The sequence below is a fragment of the Trachurus trachurus genome (genome assembly GCF_905171665.1).
Source record: "Trachurus trachurus genome assembly, chromosome: 18".
Lineage (NCBI taxonomy): Eukaryota > Metazoa > Chordata > Actinopteri > Carangiformes > Carangidae > Trachurus > Trachurus trachurus.
Window position 1 is genome coordinate 9459815 of NC_139909.1, and position 27778 is coordinate 9487592.

Below are 27778 nucleotides of genomic sequence, written 5' to 3' on the forward strand. Positions count from 1 at the left end.
TACATAATTAAAATATACTGACCTCCGTAGGTCACATAGTATAAATAGAAGTTTAAATTCAAGTTAAATTTGTATTATTTTTATCATACAGTATATGCAATTATATTTATTGTAATTTATTTAGTAGTTTATGCTATCTATTTATGTGATACTTATGTGACTTATTATAATGAGATTATCAAATTTTGTTGGTTGCAATGACAACAGCTCCTCACTATTAAGTTAAAAGGAAGTTTTATGAATTGAAGTAGCAGTGTTTCAGTACTGATGCTTGCTTCTGTCTAAACCTCCTCTTCTTTTTTTTGCTCCGTCAACCCGCCTTGGCTTTATCTGGGAATTCTGGGAACTCTAGGTCCTCCAGGTTAGACCCCCAGTGGTTTGATGGTTTTCATACATGCTGTGGTGTATTTATATTTTCATTGAAAGACTTGTGTTGAATGTTCAAACCTTACGCCGGTTGCCTGTTGCCAGTTGCGTTATGACCCTCTCTTTACCCCCCTCAGGACAGGCTGGACGTGTAACTTCCTGTCCACACACACACACATATACAGGATCGTCTGTACATGAAGAGTTTCAGTGTTTTATGTCTTTCCCTACTCCTTCTCCTTCGTCTCAGAGACAAAAGCTGCTCTAGATGAACATATTTTGTTGATTTAGTTAAAGCGGTGTGGAAGGAAATACGCATCAGGTTTGCTAACTGGCAAACTGGAATAATAAAGGAAAAGGAACTTCAGCTTTGCTTCTGAGAAATTACAACTGAAGAATTACAACTGAAATCTCATGTATAATGCATTAATCAGGCTCAGTGTTCCTCAGCAGAATGAGATTTAAGACGTTTTCAGCCTTTGATGACAAATTTACAATTTTGCGTTGCTTATTTTTCCATGAATGAAAGTGTCCTGCTGTCTGCTTGAGTTAATGTGTTGATTGGAGATAATCCTGTGTCTGCTGTCATATGATTACAACAATAACAACAAATATAGTGGAATCTGTTGATATGTGCATCTTCTGCCATTTATTTAAAGTGTTAATATTTTAGTAGTTTGTTAAATTTTAGATGAGGCGAGAACATGAATCAATCATTGACAGCAAATGTAGGACTTTCTCCCCTCTTAATAAAATGTATACATTTTTAAACATATTTTATGGGAACATGTTGTAAAATTGAACAATTCCTAAACAAAATCCACTGTTTTGAATTGATGAATGACATCAAACTGATCCCAGCGCAGAGCATAATCGACCTAAAATGGCGTGTACGGTATTGTTGTGTTATTGCTCTATTATACTGTACCTGACCTTTGATCCTTTGGCGTCTGCATCCAAAGGTGGACCCGGCCCACAGGGTCCCCGTGGACCTCAAGGAAGTGGCGGTGTTAAAGGCGACAAGGGTATTCCCGGCGCTCCTGGCCAGCCTGGCTTCCCCGGGCAGAAGGGAGAGTTTGGTGGTCCAGGATTCCCAGTAAGATCATTTCTAACCTTAACCCCACCCCACATCTATGAACTAAACTATAAGAATAGGAATTGTTATTGTTTCAGGGTCATGTGATTGTCCGCTTAGATGTAACTGTCCGTTCTGTCTTACCAGGGTTCCTCTGGTATTCCTGGTGGCTCTGGTATAAAGGGAGACGTCGGTCTTCCTGGCGTTCCTGGATTCCCTGGTTAGTCCACAACGCTGTAACTAAGTATTTTCTAGTCCTACCATCTGCAAATGCATATCAATCTCACATGTTCATGTTATGTTTTTGCCAGGATCTAAGGGTGATCCAGGACTTCCTGGTGGTAATGGTCTTCCTGGAGATCCTGGAGATGTTGGACCTTCTGGTGGGTGACACACTGGTCTTCGAGGTACCACTGAACTTAAATGGTCTACAAATTTACCACTGATTGTTCTCCCCTTAACGTTTGACCTCTAGGCCCTCCTGGTGACCCTGGTGTAGCTCCGGCTCCAATTGTTGTGAAGGGAGAGCGTGGTCCTCCTGGTCCTTCAGGCGTGCGTGGTTCCCCGGGACCAGGTGGTTCTCCTGGACGTGAGGGACTCCCAGGTGGGTGGACTCTTTGATTTAGCCTAGAAATCTAGACGCACCCTAGCGGCAGCAAATATATTTGCTCCGTAGGTGGGTCTAGAAACGAGCCATAGGAACTTTTTGAGTCTCGAACACCGTTTGTGTTCACCAATCACAGCGCTCTATCTGTTTAGAGAGTCGTTGGGCGGGCTTAACGCGATGACGACATACTTGCGACGGTGAAAAACATGACAAGATGGCTTTGGCGTTGGCATCAACTTTGAAAGAATTAAACTTGTCATTTTCTTTAAAAGTTGAGCAAGAAACTGCACTGAAGTCATTCATGAAGAAGGATGTATTTGGTGTCGACGGGATATGGGAAAAGTTTAATCTACCGACGTCATCCTGCTCTTTGCTCTGATTAGTCGTAGCGCTACCCTATTGCGTGCAGAGGCAGTTTGAAAGAAAGCCTTCAGCCGAGGTCTACCGGTCGGCTACTCTTTGATGGGACCTGAAGGGAATCTGATGATGGGATCTGTTAGAAATTCCAAGGCCAAGTTTGTTCATTCACCAATGGAGTATCCTCTCCCTCTACTCTCAGGTCAACCTGGTAATCCCGGAGATCCTGGCACCGAGGGTCCTCCCGGCTTCAGCGGCCCACCGGGCAGGAAGGGAGACCCTGGACCTGCTGGCCAGCCAGGTATGCAAAGCAGCTCAAGCATTCCTGGTGCAATTTGCAGATCGGGAACAACCCCTCTCTGATCCTTAAGCCCCAACTGTAGCCAAATAATATGCCTTTCTTGTTGTCTCAGGTCAGCGTGGCTACAATGGTCCCCCTGGTTCAGATGGTCCACAGGGTCCTCCTGGTCTTCCAGGGTCAGCCTCTGCAGCCCACGGCTTCCTCATCACCCGACACAGTCAGGGCCAGGATGTGCCATTCTGCCCTGATGGAACAAGCCTGATCTACGACGGATACTCCCTGCTGTATGTGCAGGGCAACGAGAGGGCGCACGGACAGGATCTTGGTACAAAATGATTTTATTTTACTGCCACATTCTCTGTTGTAAACTGTTTTCTTGTCTGTAACAACATCTATTACACGTCTGTCCGTCCTGGGTGAGGGATCCCTCCTCTGTTGCTCACCCTGAGGTTTCTCCAAGGGCAGAGGATGTTGTTATGATGCCACGTAAAGCCCTTTGAGACAAACTGTTTGTAAAAACGGGCTATACAAATAGAATTGCCTTGCCTTGCCTTGCCTCATTCTGTCACTACCGAATTTTGTCATGACGCTGACGATCTTCTTCTTCCTGTGTCCGCTCCATCCAGGCACGGCCGGAAGCTGTCTGCGCAGGTTCAGCACCATGCCCTTCATGTTCTGCAACATCAACAATGTCTGCAACTTCGCCTCCCGTAACGACTACTCCTACTGGCTGTCCACTCCCGAGCCCATGCCCATGTCCATGGCCCCACTCACCGGAGAGAGCATCAAGCCTTTCATCAGCAGGTAGGGACGGGTGGAAGGATGACGAAGTAAAACAGCAAGAGTTGTAGAGTTGTATGTGAGGTATTTAACTGTACCTTTCTGTAATCGTCCAGGTGTTCAGTGTGTGAAGCCCCAGCCATGGTGATCGCAGTCCACAGTCAGACGATCCAGATTCCTTCATGCCCATCGAACTGGGAAGCTCTGTGGATCGGATACTCCTTCATGATGGTAGGACATACCCCACACGTCTCCTAATCTGATTTGCTCACATATTCTTCCTGCCGATGCGGACCAATACATACCCTGTTGTCTCTTTCCTCCCCAGCATACCAGCGCAGGGGCAGAGGGCTCCGGTCAGGCCTTGGCCTCCCCCGGTTCCTGTCTGGAGGAGTTCCGCAGCGCTCCCTTCATTGAGTGCCATGGCAGGGGGACATGCAACTACTATGGCAACTCCTACAGTTTCTGGTTGGCCACCGTAGAACCCAGTGAGATGTTCAGGTAAGGACACATGTGGCAGATACAAGGCTGAAAGACAAGGAGTTGTTATCTGAACCAGATGTTTCTCATGTGGTGGAGACCAAAAAGGAGAGTAAAAAGACAACGAGTATTGGACAAGTAAATGAGCTTCTCAATGTTGCTGGATTGGAAAATAAGCAATTGTTCGCTAGAATGTTTGTTTTATATGACCATAAAAGGTAATGCTAATGCTAATGCTTGTTCTCTGCTGCCCCCTGGTGGCCTACAATGGTCAATTTGGACTTACAGACGCTTAGAAGCTCAGTGATTTGCTCTATAATCAAACTATTACAATCACACATGTTTTTTTCCCATATGTATTAATCCATCTTAACCGCCTCTAACCTTTCGCCCTCACAGGAAGCCGCAGTCCGAGACTCTCAAGGCGGGTAACCTCCGGACACGCGTCAGCCGTTGCGTTGTTTGCATGAAGAGGACGTAACATCACAGGGCAGCAAGCAAACCCAATCGTTGCTGGGGGGAGACGGGGGACGCCCAATCACTAACAAGACATGATTGGATGGCGGGGGACAAGTAGTAGGGAGGAAGGGAGGGAGGGAGAGGGCGGTGGTTGCCGCAGCGACGAGGTGGAATTCCAATGGTGCATTGTCCTCCGGAAAAAAACTTACGACTCAAATAATGGTGCTACTGTGCGAACAGCTTAAAAAAACAAAAAACAAAACAAGAAAAAAAAAACTGACGTAAAAAAATCTTTACATTTAGTCTTTGTTTTTTCTAAGAAGTACCTCAACATGAAAGCAGAAAAATATCCACTAACTGGTGCCATGATGGATGTGCGACAACTAAAGTGCATTTTTTCCCCCTTCTTTCCCAAAAAGGATCAGCCTTTTCTTACTCCTTTTTTTTTTTTTTTTAATAAATTTTGACGTTGGTGCAAAAAAAAGCGATGCTCTACATCCATTTCTAGACAGAAGTGCTCTTTTTTTTTTTTTGGCCTTATTGATGAGCATGGATGGTTACCAAATCAGCACTTTGACTTCGGAACATCCACGATGAGATGCACTGACGATGAGCTTTCCTTAGTGAGACTGACTGCCTTTTTACTTTTATTACTAGCTCTTCATTCTCTCTCTCTCTCTCTTTTCTCTCTCTCTCTCTTCCTGTCATTCTTCTTGTCGTTTTAAGTTACATTTGGTGGTACTAACCCTGCTATAGCCCGCCTGCTAACACCATCAGCCGACACCTTCTTTCTATTTTTTTTTTGTAAGAAATAAAATGTGTATATTGTGTAAAACACCTTTTGTTTTTAGTGTATTAGGTCTTGAGTCAGTACTAGCTGTTTGAGACAATTACCACACACTCACGCATTCACACACAACGACACACACACACACATACACACACACACACACACACACACACACACATTCATTCAACTCATTCAGTCGCTCACTGACACACATCAACTCAGACATTGTACAAAGTAAGGCTTTTATGAATGAAACAGTATTTTATATATAATAAATATATATTTGAAAAAAGAGGATTAAAAGGTATATAAACTTTATTTGGCTGTGGGGAGATTGTTCACTGTTTTCAACCACGAAAAAGGTCATGCATTTCACCCAACAATAAAGCTAACTACTGAGCACAGACAGAGCCATTTTCCCTAGAACATAACAGTCTTGTATGATATTAACGATGCGAATCGCTTAAACCTTTTGTATTCAATGTGTAGAATTAATAAATGTTGAACTGAAATAAAGGGGATTTGCTTTTAGGTAGTCTAATGATTGGGGGAATGTTACCGATATTTGTGAGAAAAAAAAAGGATTTGGATTAAATCTTGGCTCCTTGATTAGAAAACCACAACATTTGTTTTGTGTATGTTTAACATTTCCAGGTGCTGGGCTTTGCTGTAAAATACTAGAGAGGGCCTTAGGTTCTGAGGGGCCCCACATCGGCCCCCGAAACCTTCATATTCACTTTCACTGGCTTGAATTCACATCTGAAACTGGTTCAAGTTTCCACACAGGTGTCTGAACTTTGAAATCAGGTGTAACACATCAGGTGTGCAGACTCCTGATGTACTGTAAGTCTACAAGAGCTGTTTTTTTTTTTTTTTCGTTTTGAGGGGGGGAGAAATATTTTCCTGTGATTTTATTGTTATTTTTATTTTTTCAAAACTGCTTTTATGAATTCTAATTTTGTCAAACTTGGGGTGCGATTAAAATTTGTTTTGTGTTTTTTTTCTTTTTTTTGTTTTGTTTTCATGTCATGTTATCCAGAAGTTGTTATAAACTTTTACGACTGAAATAAATACTATGTCCAAAGTGTCGCCTCCTGAGAATCAATCAATAATTATAACCAAGAGAAAAGTGTAAAATGGAAAAAGTTTTTATCCCATTTGACAAAACTTCTCTCAAAATTTCAAATGTCGACTACGGTGGCCCCTGAGAGCTTAATAATGCGCAACAATTACATAAAAAATACAGCCACTAACAATATTGACAATAAAAATAATGAGTTTATATAATTATAATAATTATGATTATACCATTGAATCATTATAAATAAGAATGTGGAACAGTGATGCTAATATTTTTGCTGTATTGTGTACCAATTGTTTGCAAATGGGCATGCATGTTTACCAAAATAAGAGCCAAGTAGTGACATCACAGGTCACGTGGGGCTGATAATGCCCTTTAATGTGTATCTGCTTTAAATGAGTAGGTTTTGGTGATTTAATAAATTACAAATGTGTTTGGGTGGAACCAACTCCTGCTGTGTCTGTGTCAGATTTGTAATTTTAGGACCTGTTGCAGTCAGTGACCAGCAGGTGGCACCATCACAGTGCAGACAGACGACAGAACTCAGCTTCATACTCAATCATACTGTAATTCCTTCTTATAAACACATTAAATGATCTAATCCTGCTTTAGTATTTACTGTATAATTTCTAGAATAACATTTTCTTAATGTCTCCACAGGTGGTTAATACATTTCTCATGCAAAACCATTTTAGTGTTAGTATGGGAGGGCATTCTGGGTATTTTGAGTAATTTTGAGTGACTTTAAATGTGCACATTCACTTTCACACTGTGTTTCATCTGCAACTCACATAATACTATAAGCAACCGTTACAGGAAATATCACAAGATTACTAATAATTAAAGTATCACTGCAGAAAACAATATGTTTTTTGTTGTGCTTTTTATATTAAACCAACTAAATCCTCAAATTAAGAAATCCTAATTTGATCATATTAAATCAGCAAAAGTTCAACTGATGACATATTGTTTCAAAGCCTTTAAAAAGTGGAGAATGACAATAAAATGGAGAAAATCACACCATCACATTGAAATAACAGATATTGATTCATATTCCATAATGAATAAATGCAACTTATTATTACGTAGTTGCATGTTTCTGTCTGTCTCACCTGGTGGACAGGTGAGCACCTCCCTCCCTAGCACTGTATTATAAAGAAATAATACTTATTTATCCGGATGCAAATTTTAAAACCAGGAAGAGAAAATACTGAGCTTCTTTTCCTTTTCTCTATGTCGTATAGCTGCCGCTATTGTCTGAGCGTCCTAAGCCGTTTGAGGCTACAGGCTTTCTTGGCTAATCTACTTCCTGAGTCGTACAAGCTGAGCTGTAGAGACGAGCGGCTCGGCGGCGAGGTGGTCTGTGTTTGTATCCTGGCCTGTTGTCTCCGCTCTCTAAGCTGTTTAGAGCCACTGCTGCCTGCTGGTTCCTGGAAAGACATGCAGATCTTTTGTTTTGAGCGTGCCACCCTCCCCACCCCGCCCCCCCTCCTCTTTCCTCCTCCCTCTCCCAACGCCCCCAGCTTCCGTTCTGTGCACAAAGGTAAGTTTGGGACGCAGAACAAAACACAAGGCGCTATATCACACAGCTGGTGGCGGCTGGGAGCCTTCCCCCGGTGCTTAGAGAGCCCATCCCATTACCAAAAACCGGATTACATGTCCCCTGGCCTCAAAGACCGAGGTGTCCTGCCAATGTGTCCTTAAGCAATATGCAGAATCCCTGCTCAGTTACAACAAGTGACTCAGGATAAGAGCATCAGCGGAATGTCGTATGTCAAATGTCGAATATTTATACCTATAACAGAGGTTTAACGGGCTAGTTTGACGTTTAGGGATCCTGACTTCTTGACCCCGGATCTTTGTCTTCACGAGGCCTTTCTATCTAGATCCTCTCAGACAATTAACCAATTTCAGTCTGAGCTCTCCATCTGGGCTAAATCCACATAATGAATTTACAAGGTGTCCGAATTCTGATGTAGTAAGTGAGAAAGGTGTGAAGCATCCTCTTCAGTTTGGACACTAAACACTTAAGTGGTTAAGATTCCCAACCTTTTCCAAGCCAAGGCCTTCTTAGAGAAATCCCATTATATGTTGGCGGTCCACAACCGGCTGTAGAACAATACAAGTACGTCTACACAATACGGACAAATTGGCAATAACATACGTATAACATATCATTCTATCATTAGACCCAAAAAACAGGAGTAAATTGATTTGTAGGATTGTAGGCCTGCTGGACTTTGTTGTATTGCATTGTATTGTATTGTACTAATTGTTATTACTTACCTGTGCAGATCACTTTGAATTGAACATAAACAAGAATAAAGATGCTACATCCAATAGAGATGTCAGCAGAAACAAAAATAGACGTTAATCTGTGCATTCATTCACACAAAAAATGTACATTTGTAAAATAAATGTTGTAAACATACTTGTAATCATAGCAACTGTAAGTTAACACAGTAGTAGGCTATATCTCCCCTCTGAAATCAGACAGAATCACACCAAACAGCCACTTAATGAATTAGCTAAAACTTAATTTAAATATGCAGCATTTTACACAATAACATGATTAAATGTGGTCTACTTCCACACTCACCCAGCTCTGCTGTCCTCAATCTTCTTTGGTGAGCTTCATCATCAACTCATCATCTTCTGACACCGATGAGCTTTTTTTTTTTTTTTTTTTTGGTATTTAGTGCCATTTTCATACAGAAATACAGACCTAGCTTGATTCGCTGCCTTTCGTGGTCTTTCTGAATGCCCGAAATTTCGCGGTCTTACCTTGTGCCGCTCTTAAAGTGACAGTAACTTCCACTGAAAAAGCAGCATCGTTAGTAGGCTGACATGTAAATTGCTACGGAAATATGCTCTTCTTTGAATCTTCATGTTTACAGCCTGGTACAAAAAACTCTTTTGGTGAAATTTAGCATTTGAATTTTCTTTTTATAATGGTGTAAAGTTTGAATTATATGGCTAAGAGTTAAGCTGCATTAGGTAGTTGCAAGGTGATGGTTGGGTAATGGTTGGGTCTAACACTGTTAATAATAATCAACACAACAACCAGAAGGAGATTTATTACATTAAACAGTATGTTTCTTGCCCCAAAACTAGACTACATCCATCTTTTTTTTATTGTGGGATTATCAGCAAGAACCTCATATGAACCTATGACTTAACTATAAGACACGTGTAGTATCTGCTATGATGTCAAGGACAACGTCAGTGCTACCTAAATAGGAAACAGAAGCTCCACTCCTATCAATTTGGTTTTTCTGGAAGACGGATGCTGTTGTTGAACGTCAGCGAGGGTCACATTGAAATGAGATGCGGTTACGGCGAAACTCTGACGCATCCTTTCTCATTAGGTAAACCATCTGTGAGTGTGTGTGTGAGCTGATGAAGATACTAAGAGACGTAGCTAATGGTTGAAAATCCTCCTACATCAGATCTGCCCATTGTACTGGCCAAGTGGATTCCCAGCTTTGGCCCACATCGTGCACATAAACACATACACACAAGCACACACACACTGTGGGTGTTGTTTTGAAACTCTAGCACCAGTCTACATCCCCAATGGGCCCACTGGATTGTCCATCAGTAATGAAACTCTAGCGGGTCACATGTTGGTGTTGAAATGCCTCCTGCTTGGTCCACCATCGGCCTGGCCCTCGTCACACACACATTCACACTTGTATACATCACCATACCTTCAGGCATCACTGTGGAGGTCTGTCAGTCAGCTGCAGAGGGGATCACTGGGCAAAACCATCCAGGGTTTCATCGGCAGGATTAAAGACTATGTAAGAGAACGTCTCACTACCCGAAAGGTCACAGTTCGCGTTGAGTCTGGGCAACCGCCAGACCTGCTCCATGAACTCCTAATACCTTTTCCGGCACACTCGCTGAACGATATGAATGATGAATGATATGAATGAGTAGATGTAAACACAGCAATTAGGGGACGTGAGTCACCCTGAAGTGCCAGTGGTCATACCGGGGAACCCAAGCTGTGTACGTGTGCAGAGTCGTGGCCGTTTGACGAAGACACTGAGGTCACATCTATGGATTGCTTTTTTTAGGGGGTATACCTCTGTGGAAGTTATGCCTAAGCAATTAAAACTGTTTTGAGATCACCTACACAAATACTTGTATGACGTTTTAGCCTCCATCTGTTATGGGGACCCAACACACAACTAACACAAGTACAGTAGGCCCATTAAAGCCCATCTGAGTGGAGTTGAGAAGCTAGTTAAAGGGACAACGAGGAGTTTCTATTTGGTTATAAAAAAGTCTCACGTTAATGTGGATGAATCTACGCTACCCACACTTGTTAATGGCTCCATTTTCGATAAATATATCTCTTTGTCTCTATCGTTATTTTGTTATTATTAGTGGTGGCGGAAATGCTGGGCAAGCCGACCAGCGTTTCCTTACTTTCGGTTTCGCGGACGCTCATGAGAATAACGCAGCCGAATCGCTGTTTATGGTCGGGACTACGACGGTAACTGAACCTCTTTGAACCTCTGACTTTAATTCTTGATGAATGAAAACATGAGTCCGTCTTGCGCCGGTTGAAGAATTCTACAAGTCTGCATTCAAAAGATGTGTTTGTACTTTATAAAACACATGAGAACAGAAGTTTACCTGTTAGCTTCCTTTGCAACAATTGATTAATCCTAAAGAAATTGCTCAGAGGAAAAGTAGAGTTGCATAGGCCGAAACTGTAATCTCTCAAGTCTCAAACAGGAAGTGGGTGAACTCCTACATTTGGCGTTGTTGACATATATCCAATAGTCCAGTTCCACAATGGCCACGACAGAAGTTGAGAACCGTTTCTCAACCTTGACAAAAACTCAAACTATCCAAGAAGTCATTGAGAAAGAAGTTGGAGGCGCCAGTCAACATTTGAAGGAGTTGCGTCAATATCTGATCCTGCCTCAGTTTGTTTGCCCCCGTTGAGAGTTCTTTTTAATATCCCAGACGCATGACAAAAAGCTCCCGTAATTTTTTGATAACCTAAATATTTTAGGTCCACTTTATCATCTCAGTGCAGTAGCTCTTTGGTTTACTCTGTTGTGAATTCATGAGAAAGGTTGAATATTGCTGAAGTAAATGTCGTCACAGAAAGATACCGATGCCCCGGTCAGTCCAACACTTAGTGCAATCAGCGGGCAATTGTACAAAGAGGGTAGGAAAACAAAGAAATCAAATTTTCACTGAGATGACTGATGTGTGATAATATCCGCAGAGAGACCAGATGCAATGTTTAAGACCATCAACTCTTGATCTAGACCGTTGACCCTGACCACCGTTTGACCTTTCCGACCCACAGCTTCATGTGTTATGTTACTCAGAGATAATCATATTGGATGATCTGATTGCTGGTAACTTTTTGTGGTGAGTCATTAGCCCTGAAGCTGAACACCAGCCCCGCATTAGCTCACAGAAAGCCAGTAATACAGGCGTGGGGGGGCGGGGGGGGAACTCCCAGCACTAATTCACATTTAACTTGTTATTTTTGCCAAATTGTAATTCGCTCTGGTTTGGCAGCATGTTCTTAAATAACAAAAACAGACCCAGAGGCTATCGGAAACTAGCTGAAACCTTTGAGAGGCAAATTAGGGTCAGTCTGGACGTCCTTGTGAAGAACCAAATAAATAAATAAATAAATAAGATGAGGTTTATTTATATTGTCTTGATCTGGACTACCTAATTTGTCCATGATGTGATCACAGCAGGTCTGAACTATTGACTTTCTGTTTCTTCTGCTAAGCTCATGACAGTGCCCGTTCTTTGGTGACCTGTATCTTATATGTATCAGAGGAGCTGATTCGATGAAACCAGACAAACAAATCTGGACACCAGCTGGCTTTGTGTGGCGGATCAAACCCTCCTCTCATCTGACTGCCTCTCATGACCATAGTGGACTTTGTATTGTTTTGACAGTTGGACTTTGGGATGGCTGGCCCAGCAGTCACCTGAGCTGGATAAACACCGTGTGTCATCGCCCGAAAAAAGGCCTCATCCGCAAAAAAAAAGAAAGAAAAGAAAAGAAAAAGAGCTCCAGGAATGAGGAAACAAGTGCTTGTTTTCTTGTTGACACTCGTTTTAACAGACTTTAAGGGCTAAAAGGTCACAGACTCAATAAAACACATGAATGATTATCAGGTCAGTTGAGCAAAACAACAAGTCTGCAGTCATGTGCTCCCATGACAACACAAACATGTGTGTATAACCCTCTCTTTATGCAATCAGGAGTTTGTCTGAGTAATTTTTTAAAATAAGTGATTGAGTCAGTTTGTATCTCATGAATATTTTTGCAGAGTGACCCGAATGAAAAGCTTCTTATTGCTATGTGCTAAACTAAATCTATACTTTCAACCCCTTTTAACTGAACATTTAGTGTGACTCATATGGATATAAACATGGATGTAAACACAGGACATTGAGTTCTGTACCGATTCTCTGTTGCAGATAGCTGCTTCAACCTGTTTCCACTTTGAATACTGGGCTAAGCAAAAGCTAGGATGCAATTAACTAGCATCTAAATTTGGAAAATAAAGCTAATTGTCTATTTCTTTAAATATCCTATTCCTATTTTCTTCAATGGTGCCCCCTCCCTCTGGAACTCACTCCTCAAACCCACCTGTATTTGCACACACCTCCCAACATTCAAGACCATGATCAAAACTCACCTTTTTAAACGAGCTTTGTGTGTTTTATACCATTTTATTGCTGTTTCATTTGTATTTCACTGATTTTGCTCTATTTTATGATTTTTAAAGTGTAAAGTGTCTTTGAGCATCTGTAACAGGCAGCGCTTACAAATAAAATGTATTATTATTATTATTATTATTATTATTAAATATGAGCAGGACAATGTAGGAATAGTTGCTAACTTGCATGTTATATTAAAGCAGTTGCTTATTGTAAGATGCTAGCATGCTAACATTGCAACATTACAATTTTGGTAAAATTACATCTGTTCTGGTGACACATCCAGGTGAACGTCACTGTATTTGCCCCTGGGGTATATACTGTATATTTTCTGACGTGCTATTGGCTGATTAGCATGACTATGAAGAAATATTTGATTTTGAAACTTTTGTTTCATAAGAAGTTTTATCATCATCTTCCCGACTAACGTCACCCACCTCCACACACACTTCTGGACAACGACCAGGGAAGTTTTGAAAAAGGTTTTTCATTCAACTCCAGGTTATCTGGGGAATTTCTCAACTTGCAGAAAAAAAACCTTGTGTTCTCTCACACCGACTGAACAATGTGACCTGAATGATGTCAAAAAAACCCAAGAAAAAAAAAAACTCTTGTTCATTGTGGAAAAACTGAACTGTTGTGTAATATCAGTGTGATAAACCGTGATGGTCAATTAAACAAACAAAAGGAGAAGACAGAAAGACAAGCCGAGACCACAGCGGTTACATGAACACATTTTTATTGCAATAGCTCTATCGAAAGCAAAAAAGTTTTGATAAATATAAACACTATGCCGATGCTCAAATCGCCTCTGAGTACCCCTCCTACCCCCCTTTCCCTCCAGAAGGAAAAATAAGAGAAAGAAAGAGAAGGAAATAAAAACAAAAAAAGGGGGGAGGGCACCTTGCGAGGCACCGATCATAACATGAAAAAAGCGACAACTTGAGTTTTCCTTATTTACAGGATTTCCATTTCCACCAGTTTTCTCTTTTTTTTAAACTCTTTTTTTCTTCTTTTTCGTATATAGGACGTACGTCGCTGAAAAATAATGCACATACGAAGGATACACACCTCCACAGTATTTTTTTTTTAACTCTTTCTCTTTCCTGTAAAGCTAATAAACAACAGCATTCAACTCGGAAAATAAGAACACAGGTAGCAGGGTAGAGTGGGATTTGATTTTTCTGAGTTTTTTTTTCTTTTCCCACCGCACTTTTCAGCTGAAATCCTCCAACATTGGTGAAGAGATTTTTGCGGTGTGAAAAAACGACAAGAAAACCAAATCTGACCCGCGCCTGATAGCAGGGCAATGAACATCATCGTCATCCTCATCGTTATGCTTGCCATCGACAGCATTTTCCAACTGTTAACTGTACTACACAGCAGCAAATAAAGTGAATATTGTTACAAAAAAATAAACATTAGGCAGAGGTTGTAACCCATTTCTTTATACAAATAACTGCAAAATGCCTATGTACTCTTAAAAAAAATACTACCCTTGTATCGCTTTGTTTTCAGAGAAACAAGGTTGCCCCGTTACAACAAAACAACCAAAAATAAGATGATTATTTTCGCTCTGTAAACTAGAATATAAAATAAATCAAAAGATTAGAGGAAAAAGGAAACAGAAGTTTTTGCATAATGATGCAGTACCCTATGTCTTCTCTGCGAGGATTTTATATATATATTATGTAGTTCTAATTTCTTTCTCATTTCTCCAACCCTATAACAAGAAAAAAAAAACTCATAACAGCTGATTTTCAACATCAGAATGGGTAACATTGAGGACAGGTTTTGAGGTTGAATTGTTGCCAAAATAAAACACAGATTCTGTGCGAAGTCATTCAGATATGACAAAGAATCAAAACAGGGAAGGGGTCGGGTTTAAAGGTCAACATGAAGGCAATAAGACATATATCCAGAATGACATATATCCATATTTCTTTTTAATTATGCTTCAAATAAATTAAGGGGGGATTTTTCCCAAAAATCCTCCCTAAATCTAGCTCTACCATTTTTTTTTGTTTTTGCCATAGCGTTAAAAACCCGAAACAACACGTCGCTGTAGCAGAAGTACACAAAACGTTTCCCAAACATAAGAAACAAAACAAAACAAAAAAATTTTCTTTTGTCCCGGGCCAAAATATTCTCGTATTTGATTCTTTGTTCGTTCAAACAAACAAACCAAAAAAAAAAGGGGGATGAAAGGAGGAGAGTAGATGGGGCAAATGAAATGAAAATATCTCAGATTGTTCATAATGTACACATAAGATACGTCACAGGCTTAAAATCTTTAAACAGCGATTCGTTCGTGGATATTCACTTTGAAACCAGACCGTTGAAAACATGGATCTGCCGAGGAGCAGGGGTAAAATATCTGAACCCTCCAGAGGGAGACGAGGGGGTAAAAGGGGGTTTCTGATCTACTCTGTTTCTGTACCGACGTTTTGCGAGTGTTGCTACCTTTTGTCCAGCCGTCCCAACAAAGACCTTCTCTTAAAGACGCCTTTATCTTTTTCTCTTTGGCCCTGTCGTCACAAAGCGAGATGGAGGAGGAGGAGGAGGTTTCAAGGAAATTCGCTTTAACCCGAGAACCACGTGGGCGGAGTCTCGTCCAGGAGGTTTTAGGTGATTATTAGAAACTGCTACATGTTGGTTAATGGGTCAGTTTTCATGGTGATGAACTAACTGAGGAGCAGTGAACTCTGTCCGTCTGGTGGTTCAAGCCAAGAGCACGGTTGAATGATCGGCAGGTCATCAATAAATCTAACTTCAAACCCTATTTCAGCTTCTCAAACATTGAGAATTTACTGGTTCATCGCTGCAAATGTTTGAGATCTGGACTGAATCACTTTAGAGTGAATGATCAACAGATGAATTGATACAGAAAATAAAGACTTCTTCGTTGCAGAGCGAAAACCTCATGCATGTGAGTACAGATTGTGGCACTAAAATCAATTTTGTTTAGTTCCTTTGCTGCTGTGATAAGTAAATACTGAACAAACAAAGAAGACAACACAAAACAAATTTTAGTGCACACACGGTTATCTATTGTGGAAAGAAAAAATTAGGTCAAAACATAATAAAACTAAAATATATTTCATATTTTAAGGTTTCTGTTAAGCAAAAATTGCAAATTAAAAACAAAGAAAAGCTGATTTAACTGAATCATTGCTGAATCTTCAACAGGTTGTACCTTCAGTCTGGTTAGTGTTGAGCTCTAACCTATAATGTGCATCAATCAGACAGCAGAGATGAATTTAGAGCCTATTTTCCAACAATACGAACTTCCAGAGATGTTTACGCGCTGGAAACAGCGACTGAGAACTAAGTTTGGAATGAACGTAGAGAACCAGATGTGCAGAGTTCACCGACCTTCCGTCCAACTTTCCTGACAGCGCAACAATAAAACCTGTGCACGCCGCTCTCAGAACGAGTTAAAGCAGATACATAAAGAGTTATTTAGAGAAACCTCCCCTCACTCTCCCCCTTCATCCCTCCCTCGTTTAGCATCCCTGCTGTGCGAGACGCTACGAGGACGACAATGGCGCGTCCCACACAAAAAAGCGCAGCGAGAGTGACAGGCCTTTATCTGTCCGAACAAATTAAAAACGACAAAAAAAAAGAGTGGGCTGATGAAACAAATAAAAAAAAAATTTAAAAAAGGAGGAAAGAGAAATCAGAAAGAGGGTGAAGATTTTGCATTAAATGAGTGAATACTGAACAAAAAAAGTTGAAATGCTGTGGGCCTACGTGAGCTGTCAGTCTGTGTTCAAGGGACAGTCGTGTGTCGTGGTAATAGTCATGGGAGAGTAGAAATGCTAAATATGGGCGTATCAGTGTTTTAAACTGTGAGAGGGAAGAGGCAGCAAGACTGTGATTGATGTGGGTGTTCACTGCCTGTCCAATGTGTGTGTGTGTGTGTGTGTGTGTGTGTGTGTGGTGTGTGTATGAGTGTGTGCATCTGTTCATGTGTGTGTATGTGAGGTTGTAACAGGGCAAGTATGTCCAGCGCGCTGCACCTGGGGCTGCAGCTCAGGTTACTGGAAACCTCTTTACGTCACCCAGAGCTAATGACGAACTCCCCAGCATGCATATGTGAGTGTGTGTGTGTGTCTGAGTGTGTGTGTGTGTGTGTGTGTGTGTGTGAGAGAGAAAAAATCCTGGACGTCATCAAGAGCCGCTGACAAAGAGCCGTAACGGGGGCACAGGCGTCGCCTAAATAAGGCTGCACGACTGCTCTTGTGTGTGCGTATGCGTTATGAGAGCAGGCATGGAAGCTGCTGCATGACGGTGACATGTGTCCGCGTGAGATACGTACGTACGTGTGTGTGTGTCTGTGTATGTGTGTGTCACTGCCTCCAAAGTACAGCATACAGTTCACTTGCAGAGATTTCGTATGTGCATTAGGTTTGTGTTTGCATCCCAGTGTCAATGTCTGTACTTTGTGCTTTTACCTTTCACAGCGTTTTTTTTGTGTGTGTGCGTTTGTGTGTGTTTGTAGTGTGTGTCTGTGTGTGTGTGTGTAGACGCCGCTCTCCCTCCATAACCTGAACTGTGCTACGGACCGTATGAGGTAAAACTGAAAATGTAAAACAAACCCAACACCTGCTGCGGTTCACTCAACAGCTCTTTGCTGACGACGACGACGAGCCGAGTGGCCGTTGCAGCGGCGGCGGGTGACAGTGACAGGGCGGGAAACAACTTTTTTTTTTCCACAGGCCACCAGCTGTTTCCAAAAACCTCTCTGTGTCTTAGTGTAGAGTAGTTTCACATTTTCAGAGAGATGCTTATTTGCCGTGTTGCAGAGGTAAATCAGAATCTCACGTCTTTAAGAGGGAGCTGAAACCAGCAGCTGCTTAGCTTAGCATAGCATAGCTTAGCGTAACTTAGCCTAGCTTAACGTAGCGCAGCATCAAGCGTGGAAACAAGAACCCAGATCTGTCCAAAAGTTTAAAAAACTCTGCAATACCAGCACATCTTGAGGTTTTCACTAGTTAAACATCACATCTCAGTTGTTTCGGTACAAACATTGAGAGATAAAGCTGTTTATGGAGGGGGCGGGGCTTCAGGAAGTAGCCCCGCCCCCAAATTCCCTGTAAATTCTGGTAATTAAATGGATTAAAGAAAATGTCCTTTAGTGAGAAATTTGTTACATTCAGACAGAGCCATACTGAACCGTCTCCACTTGAGTTTGAATGCTACGCAAAGCTAACTAGCTAATCTTCTTCATCTGACTCCGAAAATGTGAAACTTCTCCTTTTAAGGTTTTTGACTTTGTGTTCTGTGCGTAAAAAAAATAAAAAGGAGATTGACTTAAAACTTTCCAGCATCGGATCATCATGGTGGCCGCCCCGCCCCGCCCTGCCCCGCTCCAGTACCATCGGTGTCACGCGAGCAAAACAAAGTGAAATGTCTCAGGAGATTCTGTACCTATGGCGACAAAATAAATAAACACAACGTGCTACACAACATGAGGAGAGTTAATGCTCGAAAAAAAAAGGGTTTTTCCCCGTTGGATCAGTACGTTTAGTTAAACTACTGGTGCCGTACCGCAGCTCTGCTTTCCCTCCCCCAGCTCTGTTATGGTACTGGCCACTTTGCTGAGGCGATTGCGGTGCTATTATTGTGTCACTGAGGTGCGAACGCCGTGGAAACCGACGGTCCACAAAGGTTTTCGCGGGTACCTGATGCGGAGAGAGAGAAGTGCGGTACTTTGTGCAATGCCACATGTGTCGACTCTGAAGCTAATATGGATCCAGCCGTGAGCATTTATGTCACTTTAAGGGACGGGTGGGGGTGGGATACATTAAAATGAAAAAAATTAAGATAAAGAAAGTAAAATAAAAAAACATTTTCTACAACAATCTTCAATAATAACTGTACGGTACCGTGTTGAGGATGGATTACGCATGGGGTAAAAATTGGAAAGAAATTGGTAATAAAAGATAAAAATTAATATTTAACATAAAAGTCTGTACCATAATGCCTTTGCTTAGTTTTCCAGCCTCCCTTTTTTTCTTTCTTATAATAATAATAATAATAATAATAATACCGTATGGAGAAGTAGAGCAACTACACTTGTGTTGACGCCCCCTCAGCCACAGTTCACTGACCGCTGTCTGCTGAATAAGTCTTTTAAACACACGTGGGGAGGGGGGGGCGGGGGGGGGCAGCATTGATTATGAGAGGTGGTGGTGTTGGGGTGGGGAGTGGGGGGTGGGGGCTTTTTAAAAAACAAACAAAACAAAACAAAACAAAAACAGGACAGGATATGTATATAAAACGCAAGAAAAATAAAAGAAATAACACTTAAAAAAAAAAAAAAAAAAAAAAACTGCAAGCATTTTTTGTGATGTTGTTGTTGTTGTTGTTGTTTTCTGCGTCCAGAAGGGAGCGGCTTCTCAGTCTGGGTGAAGGTCAGAGGTCACCGGCGCGGGAGGCCAAAGGTCACAGGCAGAGTCAAGTGCCCCGAGCAGAGAGATGAGGAGGAGGAGGAGGAAGAGGAGGAGGAGGAGGAGGGTGGGGGACCTCTGTCGTCCTCGTTCAGTCTGAGGGAGAAAGAGACACAGAGAAGAGAAGGTCGTCAGTGACGTTGATGGTTTTTAATCAATTTCGCCAACGTATCATCAAAAACAATAAATGACTTATATGGTTAATAATCCTATTGATAAAAGTCCAAGTAAAAGTTATGTGAAGAAAGAAAAAAACAATCAATCAAACACAGCTGTGCAGGAAACGGAGGATTTTCTACTTTGAACTCGTCTCCGTCGACGACACGACATCGAATTAAACAGGAAAAACATCACCACAGATGTTTGTGACGCAATCAGAGATCACAGGTTTCACCGCTGGTTCTGGTGTTGATCGTCAATGTGCGTGATCGGGCTGATTGATCTGAGCGACAGGTGATGACGATGATTTTTGTCATGATTCGCAAGTTAAAGGGATAGTTCAACATTTTGGCAAATGCTCAGAGCTACGCTACGGAGGCTCATGGGATTTCTTGGTTTTCCTCATCAAACTCATGAAATACACAATCCAACAACTCCAAAACGCTCTGGTGGACAAGTTGTGACCTGCACATTCACCACGCTATGAGATAATAACAGAACGTTATGAGACAGAGTTGTTTTAGAGGGAAATGCAGAGACTGCTTGATGAAAAACTGCCTCCAACGGGAACGCACATCAGCTGTTTTGCATGAATTTGCCTCTAAAACAACTCTGTCTCATAACGTTCTGTTATTATCTCATAGCGTGGTGAATGTGCAGGTCACAACTTGTCCACCAGAGCGTTGTGGAGTTGTTGGATTGTGTATTTGATGAGTTTGATGAGGGAAACCAAGAAATCCCATTAGCCTCCGGAGCGTAGCTCTGAGCAGCTCGCGGCTCTGCTCCGCCGTTCTAAAAACAGCTTGCACCGACAATTAAAGGTAACAAACCTACTGCTGTGACTATAGGGATTATGGCAATCATGTATTTTAGAAGGAAAAAAAACAGCCGATCAATCAGGTCGCCACTAGTTGCAACAATGAAGTCGACATTCAGTGATCCCTCGCTTCACAGGTGTGAATCATAACTTGACAAAAACATCTGGGTGTTTTCTGTTTGTGCTTTTATCCATAATCCAGATGTTGACGTTCATCATCTGCTGCATAATCATACATTTTAGGAGCCGTTTTTCTCTAATCATGTGGGGGAAAAAAAGCTCAAATGACAGAAAATCAATCATCTTGTAGTTAAATATTCGATCACTGTGTCATGTGATTGGTTGGAAACTTTGGATCGGACAGAAAAACTGTGGTTTGAAGAAGTCGCCTTGTTTTGTTTTGTTTCTCTTTGTTTTGAAGAAACTGTGACGAACACTGTTAAAAATTTTCAACGACAAAAACAATCGAAAAAACACAAACACAAAACAAAAACACAGATTTCACATTCGTAGATAATTAAAATAATCAGAAGCTGCCGTGGTTAAGAAAAAGAAAAGAGGACGTTTTCATAGAAGTGACAGCTACTGTGGTGGATGGAAAGAAAAAAAAGTTGTTTTCTATCTGCCTGATGTGACACACACACGCACACATACACACACACACACACACACACAAAGCAGCTGGAATGTGGCTGCTCGGCTGACGGTGGTTTTGGACTGACAATATTAGTTGTTTTTGGACATTTTGAAGCCTAGTGGTGCTGACTAATTTTGACTGGAATCTGTCTGGCTTTGGGCTCGAGCCTTTCAAACACACACGGACCGCTAAAGGGGGCGAAAAACCTCAACTCGGGGGGATTTTCTGGGGGGTTAAAAGGTCCTTCATGGGTTCATGGGACAGTTGTGAAACCTTATTAACAAAAAACCCCCAGTGTTTCATCATAAAAAAAGGAGGTTTTATGTTTTAAAGATGTTCCCCCGCCCCCGCCCTCGCCCCCACCTGACAGCACAGAGCGGGGGCTCACTGACCACTGAGTTTTTTCCTGAAGGTTGTTTAAGAGCGCAACGATGTGAAAGTGCACTGCAAAAACTCAAAATCTTACCAAGAATATTTGTCTTATTTCTAGTCAAAACGAATCTAATTATACTTCAAATAAGACTCCTTACGTAAAAAGTATCTTGTTTTTAGATACTTTTTACTTCTTTCAAGCAGATTTTCACTTGAAATAAGTAGAAAAATCTGATAGTGGAGCAAGTTTTTCTTTCTTATTACAAGCACAAAAAACTTGCTTTCACTGGAAGATTTTTCTACTTATTTCAGGTGAAGATTTGTCTGAAACAAGTGAAATTATCTAAAAACAAGTTAATTTTTAGGTGATGAGTCTTGAGTTTTGACTAGAAATGAGACATTTTGACAAGAAATAAGACAAATATTCTTGGAAAGATTTAGAGTTTTTGCAGTGTGGGTGAAATGATGGAAACAGGCCTGGTGTTTTCCTGAGGTATGTTCACTGTGTCAGAGCTTTTCACAGATGTAAGACGTCTCGCACTGAGTGGGCGGCGTTGCTCGGCTCCAAACTCCACGAATGGAGAGAAAAAGAGAGAAAGAGAGAGAGAGAGAGAGAAAGAGAGAGGAGAGAAAAAAACAACAACTGTGTGTGTTTGTCTGGTAAATAAATGAGCGTGGCCGGTGAACTTTGGATCGGGCTCTCTTCCTGCAGACACAAACACACAGAGTTTGTTTCCTGCCCCTGCTATCACGGCGTTGCGTTGGGGCTGTTTTGGTGCGGCGGCGGCCCCGGCCCCGGCCCCGGCCCTGGCCGGGCGGCGGCCCCGAATGACCCTGGCGGTGGCCGGCGTCCAGCTGGGTTATTCCACTGAGAGCGAGGGCTTTGTCTGACACAACAATGTGAGCAGCACGCCACAATACAGATGCTTTGACAGGGGGGCACTGCTGGAATGCTGCTCCTCTGTTTGTCAGCCACGGGGATAGAGGGATAGATGAACGGACGGAGAGCGAGGAGGAGGAGGAGGAGGAGGAGGAGGAGGAGGAGGAGGAGGAAGAAGAAGAGGAGGAGGAGGAGTGCACGGACTCAACACAATCTGGCCCAAACAAACGAGAACCAAAAGAAAAACATCGACCTCTGCAAGTCTGCTGCAGATACTTCAGAGTAAAAAACCACCAGACTCTGACTGAACACTGACAAACAACAACAACGACCTGCACACTGACATTGGTGGACGCTGACAAACCTGGCAACCCAGAGAAAACAGGTCCTGACACTTCCTGCTACAGATGAAACAAACCAAACTCAAACCTGATTGATTGTTTTGACCATAAAATAGGGATTCATACCAATCAGCACTACAGCTCAAAACCAAAATGTCTCATATTTATTATAACGTTAGGATGATGATGATGATTGTTTTTCGAAGTTTATTTGGCATCTTCTGTGAAAACAAAAACCAAATATAGGACTGAACTGGATCTGTTTGCTTCACTCCTCTGCTCTCACATGAGAAGTATTTGATAAAACTCCTGAACGTGATTCTTTAACCTCAAAGTCATCTGCCAAAAATCAACAAACACACGAGTTGACGAAGACAAAGTCGTTCTGAGGGTTGAAAATGCAAAAATCGGGACATCGGCAAGAACCCAAATCTAAGCGCCGATCTGATACTGTGTCAAGGAGACAAATTGGTGTTGGAAAATGTCTCGTTTCAACTGTATTTGTGAAACAATCACTCAAAAGAAAATGGTAGAAGCTTATTGTCTGAATACGGAGAAAGCCTGAACCCTTTTAGAGGAAGTCGCTTTGTTTCCCACAAGCTTTTTCTGAAACAAAGTCGCTAAAAAGTTCTGAAAAGTCAAGAAATCAAGCAATAAATTCTCCCTGATGATCAATAAAGCATCGGATTCACATTGAAACTCCAACAGTCCGCCGATCAACCAGTGGTGCAACTTTATCACTCACTCACTCACTCACTCAGTCAGTGCCTTCAGTGTTTATGAGGTTAGCGCTGCTGTTGCGTTAGCTTGTTGTTGAGCACTGAATTAGCTAATAGTTGCAGGTCGGTCTACTTCCTGTTACAGTGTGGCCAAGTTCCTCTTCAAAATAAAAGTCTCAGACCTGGACGCACGTCTATAGTCTGTCAGCTCCACCATAAAATGTCACAATCACTTGTTTTTGCAACACACACACACAAACACACACACACAGTTGAACGTTAGAGGTGACCACAGTGTACATTGTTGTGTTGCTATTAGGGGTGTAACGGTATATGTATTCGTCCCGTGCCGTCACGGTACGGGGGTCACGGTTCGGTGCACACAGTCACACGACGAATACGTTTGAATGAATAGGCTATTAAAAAAAAAAAAAGAAGAAGAAGAGAAGTGATGAGAGAGTGAAGTTAGAGGAGGAGAGCGTCTGCTTCATTTATGTCACCGTGGCTTCTCAATGAAACACAACGGCGGCGGCGGCGGCTCGCGACCATAGACTGTGGCAGCTCGCGACTGGTCCACCGGACAAAGTCCGTCGGCGATGTTTCACGGATGCGCGCTGCGTCGCTAGAAACGCATCAAACACGTAGCGCATGGTTACCCGCCTCCCCTCCCACATGTCAATCACTGGTGCAGGAAACAGACAACTTCTGTGCAACAACTTATCCCGCTGCTTCTAAGCCTCTTGAGATGAACACAGACAGGACCAGAAACATCACCAAAGCAACTGGCATCTAGTCTAAATTAACTGTGTAAACCAACATTGATGTTAGTTTATTGTTTTTTTAAATAATAGTTGTCAGTTGTCAAGTGCAAGTTTTTTTCCCTCTAGAATTAATGAATGGCATGATCCTAATGCACTTGTTTAATTTTATATTCTATTTTTTTTTTTTTTTACTTTTATAACACAAGACAGATTTTAGTTTTACATTCAATAGTGTCTGTTGTACCGAAACCGTACCGAACCGTGACCCCTGAACCGAGGTACGTACCGAACCGTGACTTTTGTGTACCGTTACACCCCTAGTAGTAATGCATCAGGTCTGTGTGCATATGTGTGTGTGTGTGTGTATATGTACAGTCGTTCTTGTTTTTCTTACGTCCTGAATCATGACACTTCACACTGTAAACAACAAGCTTTGGCAAAACTCTGCTCAACCACAGCCACGACAACGACGACGACGACAGACTTGAAGCTTGAATTTGTGTGTCTGTGTGTGTGTGTGTGTGTGTGTGAGGCCGAAGGAGGGAGAGAGCGGGAGAGAGAGAGGGAGGGAGAGTCTGAGGTCTCTGGGTTTCTCTGCAGTCCAGGCGTGGACTTTGATCAAAACAACGCTCTTAGGACACCGGCCCGACTGACCTGGACTGACCTCAGTTAAACACACACACACACACACACACACACACACACACACACACACACACACACACACACACACACACACACACACACACACACACACACACACACACACACACACACACACACACACACAAATACACTGACACACACACACACACACACACACACACACACACACACACACACACACATACAAAAATACACTGACAAACACACACACACACACACACACACGGTCGGTCGCTACAAAATCGGGTTATAAAAACACCATTTGCCAAACACCTGCATTAGCTAACAGCTTGTTGTGTCATTGCAACACAGGCAGGTGTTCAGAGCCGCCTCTCCCTCTCTCCCTCTCCCTCTCCCTCTCTCTTTCACATTCTCCCTGGTTCAACCTGCCCTCCCCGACCCGCTGCCCATCTCTCTCTCTCTCTCTCTCTCTCTCTGTTCCCTAAACCCCATTCATCCAGCTGGGACAACAGATGAAAGGCATCGTGGGAGTGAACAAGCGACCGTAACGTGTTGACCTGACACGGGCCGGTGGGACAGCTGGAGCCACGACCGACCACGACTAAGACGACGACAACAACAACAACGACGACGACGGCCTTTTTAAAGGGATGGTTCAACATTTTGGCAAATTGGCCCATTGCCATAATCCCTATAGTCATAGCAGTAGGTTTGTTACCTTTAATTGTCGGTGCAAGCTATTTTTAGAACGGCGGAGCAGAGCCGTGAGCTGCTCAGAGCTACGCTACGGAGGCTCATGGGATTTCTTGGTTTCCCTCATCAAACTCATCAAATACACAATCCAACAACTCCACAACGCTCTGGTGGACAAGTTGTGACCTGCACATTCACCACGCTATGAGATAATAACACAACGTTACCAGACAGAGTCGTTTTAGAGGTAAATGCAGAGACTACTGCTGAAAAACTGTCCCTGAAGGCAACGCGCATCAGCGGTTTTGCATGAATTTACCTCTAAAACAACTCTGTCTGGTAACGTTCTGTTATTATCTCATAGCGTGGTGAATGTGGGTTAAAGGTAACAACCCTACTGCTATGACTATAGGGATTATGGCAATGGGCCAATTTGCCAAAATGTTGAACTATCCCTTTAAGTTACAGATCGAGGAACTGGGGTCCAAGGAGGTTAAGACAAATCCTCACATTTTTGTCTCTGCATCAATAAACTGAACAAACTTTTCTACACCTTCATGAATCGATCTCTTCCTTCCAGATCTTTGAGTCACCGCCTCCGTCTCAGTTTTTCCGGTGACACAAAGACGTCTGATGTTTCCAGTGTTGGCAAAAACAACAACATTCAATCAGAGCTTTAAAGTCGTCTTCCTGCGTCGGAGCCAGAACAACAGGTTGCCGCAAGATGACTGGCAAAAGGCAAAAGTAACATCATGTCACGAATGGACACATTACTTTTGTTTGTGCACTAGTCAATATGAATATGTTTAGTTGAGGCTACTTGGTACAATCAATAAGTGTGATCCAAATTCTGTTTTTGTAAATGTAATATAATGGAATTATGTCTAACATATGTTGGTATATACCTGACCATCTGACCATTTAAGAATTGCAGAATTTAAAGAACTGTAATATGTGCAGTGGAAAGATAATTGTGTTGGGTATGGACTCCAGGAAGAATAGCAATGGCCTTAGCCAAAGCCAATGGAAATCCAAATAAATGAAAAAATACTACATAATTGTTGAGGTATCAGTGAGAAATAAAGATTTTCAAGATGATAAACAATCAAAACAGAACTTTAAACTAGTTTAAATTGACACACAGGCTGACCAATGACATATTTGTGTTACACCTGATACTAAAGATGATACGAGACGTTTGTTATTCTATTCATTGTTTCATTATTTTCTTATTTTACTGCAGAACCACTAATTAAATAGATAAAGTTTAAGATTTCTTTACTGTTATTGCATGAAATCCAGGTGCATTGTCTGAAACTTTGTTCACAGTGTTTAAAACCACACACACACACAGGCATCTGAACTACAAGTTTGTTAGATTCACTTTGTTTTTTAATTGTAGGAATAACTTCTTTTCTTAAAATTTCACTTACTAAAATGTTCCAATGTGTTTTGATTGGAATTAACACTAAAGCTCAAATGAAAACTCAATTCAACTAAAGCATCTTGTAGGAAACTGTGAGGATAAATAACAAGATGTCTATCATCTTCAAATTATGAATGAAGCAGGAAAAACTCAACTCCTAATTTAGTGCAGCGTGGAGGTCAAAAGGTCACCACGAGGCGACTGCAACTGAAAAAGACGTGCGTGTAGTAAAGTAAAACATCTGAGGCGCACTGTCGCTCGCAAATACCTACTAATAAAGTTATCTAACGTCACATTCCTGTAAGTCGAGGGCTTCTCTAGTAAAACGGTGCTTTATCATTACCTTGTGTCTGAGGGGAGGCGCAGATGAAACGCAACAGAAGACGAGGAGGAGGAGGAGGAGGAGGTTGAGGGAAAAGGAGAGGAAGAAGAAACAGGAGCTCCTCTGATTGAGTTATGTTCAGGACCACCTATGAAATCTACACTTAAGAGTAACTGAGAGGTTTGTGGAGCGGCGACCCTGTATAAGGCCCATTTATTACCAATGAGACACAACAATGTCCCTTTGGTCCAGTGGATCATCGGCCCCGTCCGGGATTCAGACAAATAAGACTGTGACTCATTTTCATTGTCGAGTCATTGAGTTGTTGGGTCTCTATCGTCAAATGTCTTAAAAAACCCAAAGATCTTTAAGTTTGCGTTGATATAAAACTTTAAAAACAGGTGGAAAGTTGGTTTTCCGTCGTTTTACTTTGATTTAATTTTCTTTTTTTCTTCTATTTCTTTCATATGGTTATTTTATGTAACTTGCATTGTTTTGGTATGATTTGATTCTGTATGATCTTGGCGTTGTTTCTACTTTGATATTTACAGAT

At 41.9% G+C, this 27778-nt stretch overlaps 2 protein-coding genes across 2 annotated transcripts in view; one reads left to right on the forward strand and one right to left on the reverse strand.

Annotated features, from left to right (window-relative positions):
• The window catches only part of col4a5 (collagen, type IV, alpha 5 (Alport syndrome)), a gene marked incomplete at both ends in the record, with an annotated part of 39861 nt that extends 35414 nt beyond the window's left edge, over positions 1-4447 (forward strand). Inside the window, 10 exons of the mRNA XM_083993330.1 lie at positions 1329-1462; positions 1589-1661; positions 1753-1824; positions 1917-2045; positions 2608-2706; positions 2819-3031; positions 3333-3510; positions 3603-3717; positions 3815-3987; positions 4366-4447. Of these exons, the coding sequence (XP_083849456.1) occupies positions 1329-1462; positions 1589-1661; positions 1753-1824; positions 1917-2045; positions 2608-2706; positions 2819-3031; positions 3333-3510; positions 3603-3717; positions 3815-3987; positions 4366-4447 (1268 nt within the window). The remainder of the gene's footprint in view (positions 1-1328; positions 1463-1588; positions 1662-1752; positions 1825-1916; positions 2046-2607; positions 2707-2818; positions 3032-3332; positions 3511-3602; positions 3718-3814; positions 3988-4365) is intronic.
• A 9306-nt stretch (positions 4448-13753) lies between these two features.
• Positions 13754-27778, reverse strand: part of irs4b (insulin receptor substrate 4b) — a 29853-nt gene continuing 15828 nt past the window's right edge. Inside the window, exon 2 of the mRNA XM_083993331.1 lies at positions 13754-19567. Coding sequence (XP_083849457.1) covers positions 19563-19567 — 5 coding nt within the window. The 3' untranslated portion in view covers positions 13754-19562. The remainder of the gene's footprint in view (positions 19568-27778) is intronic.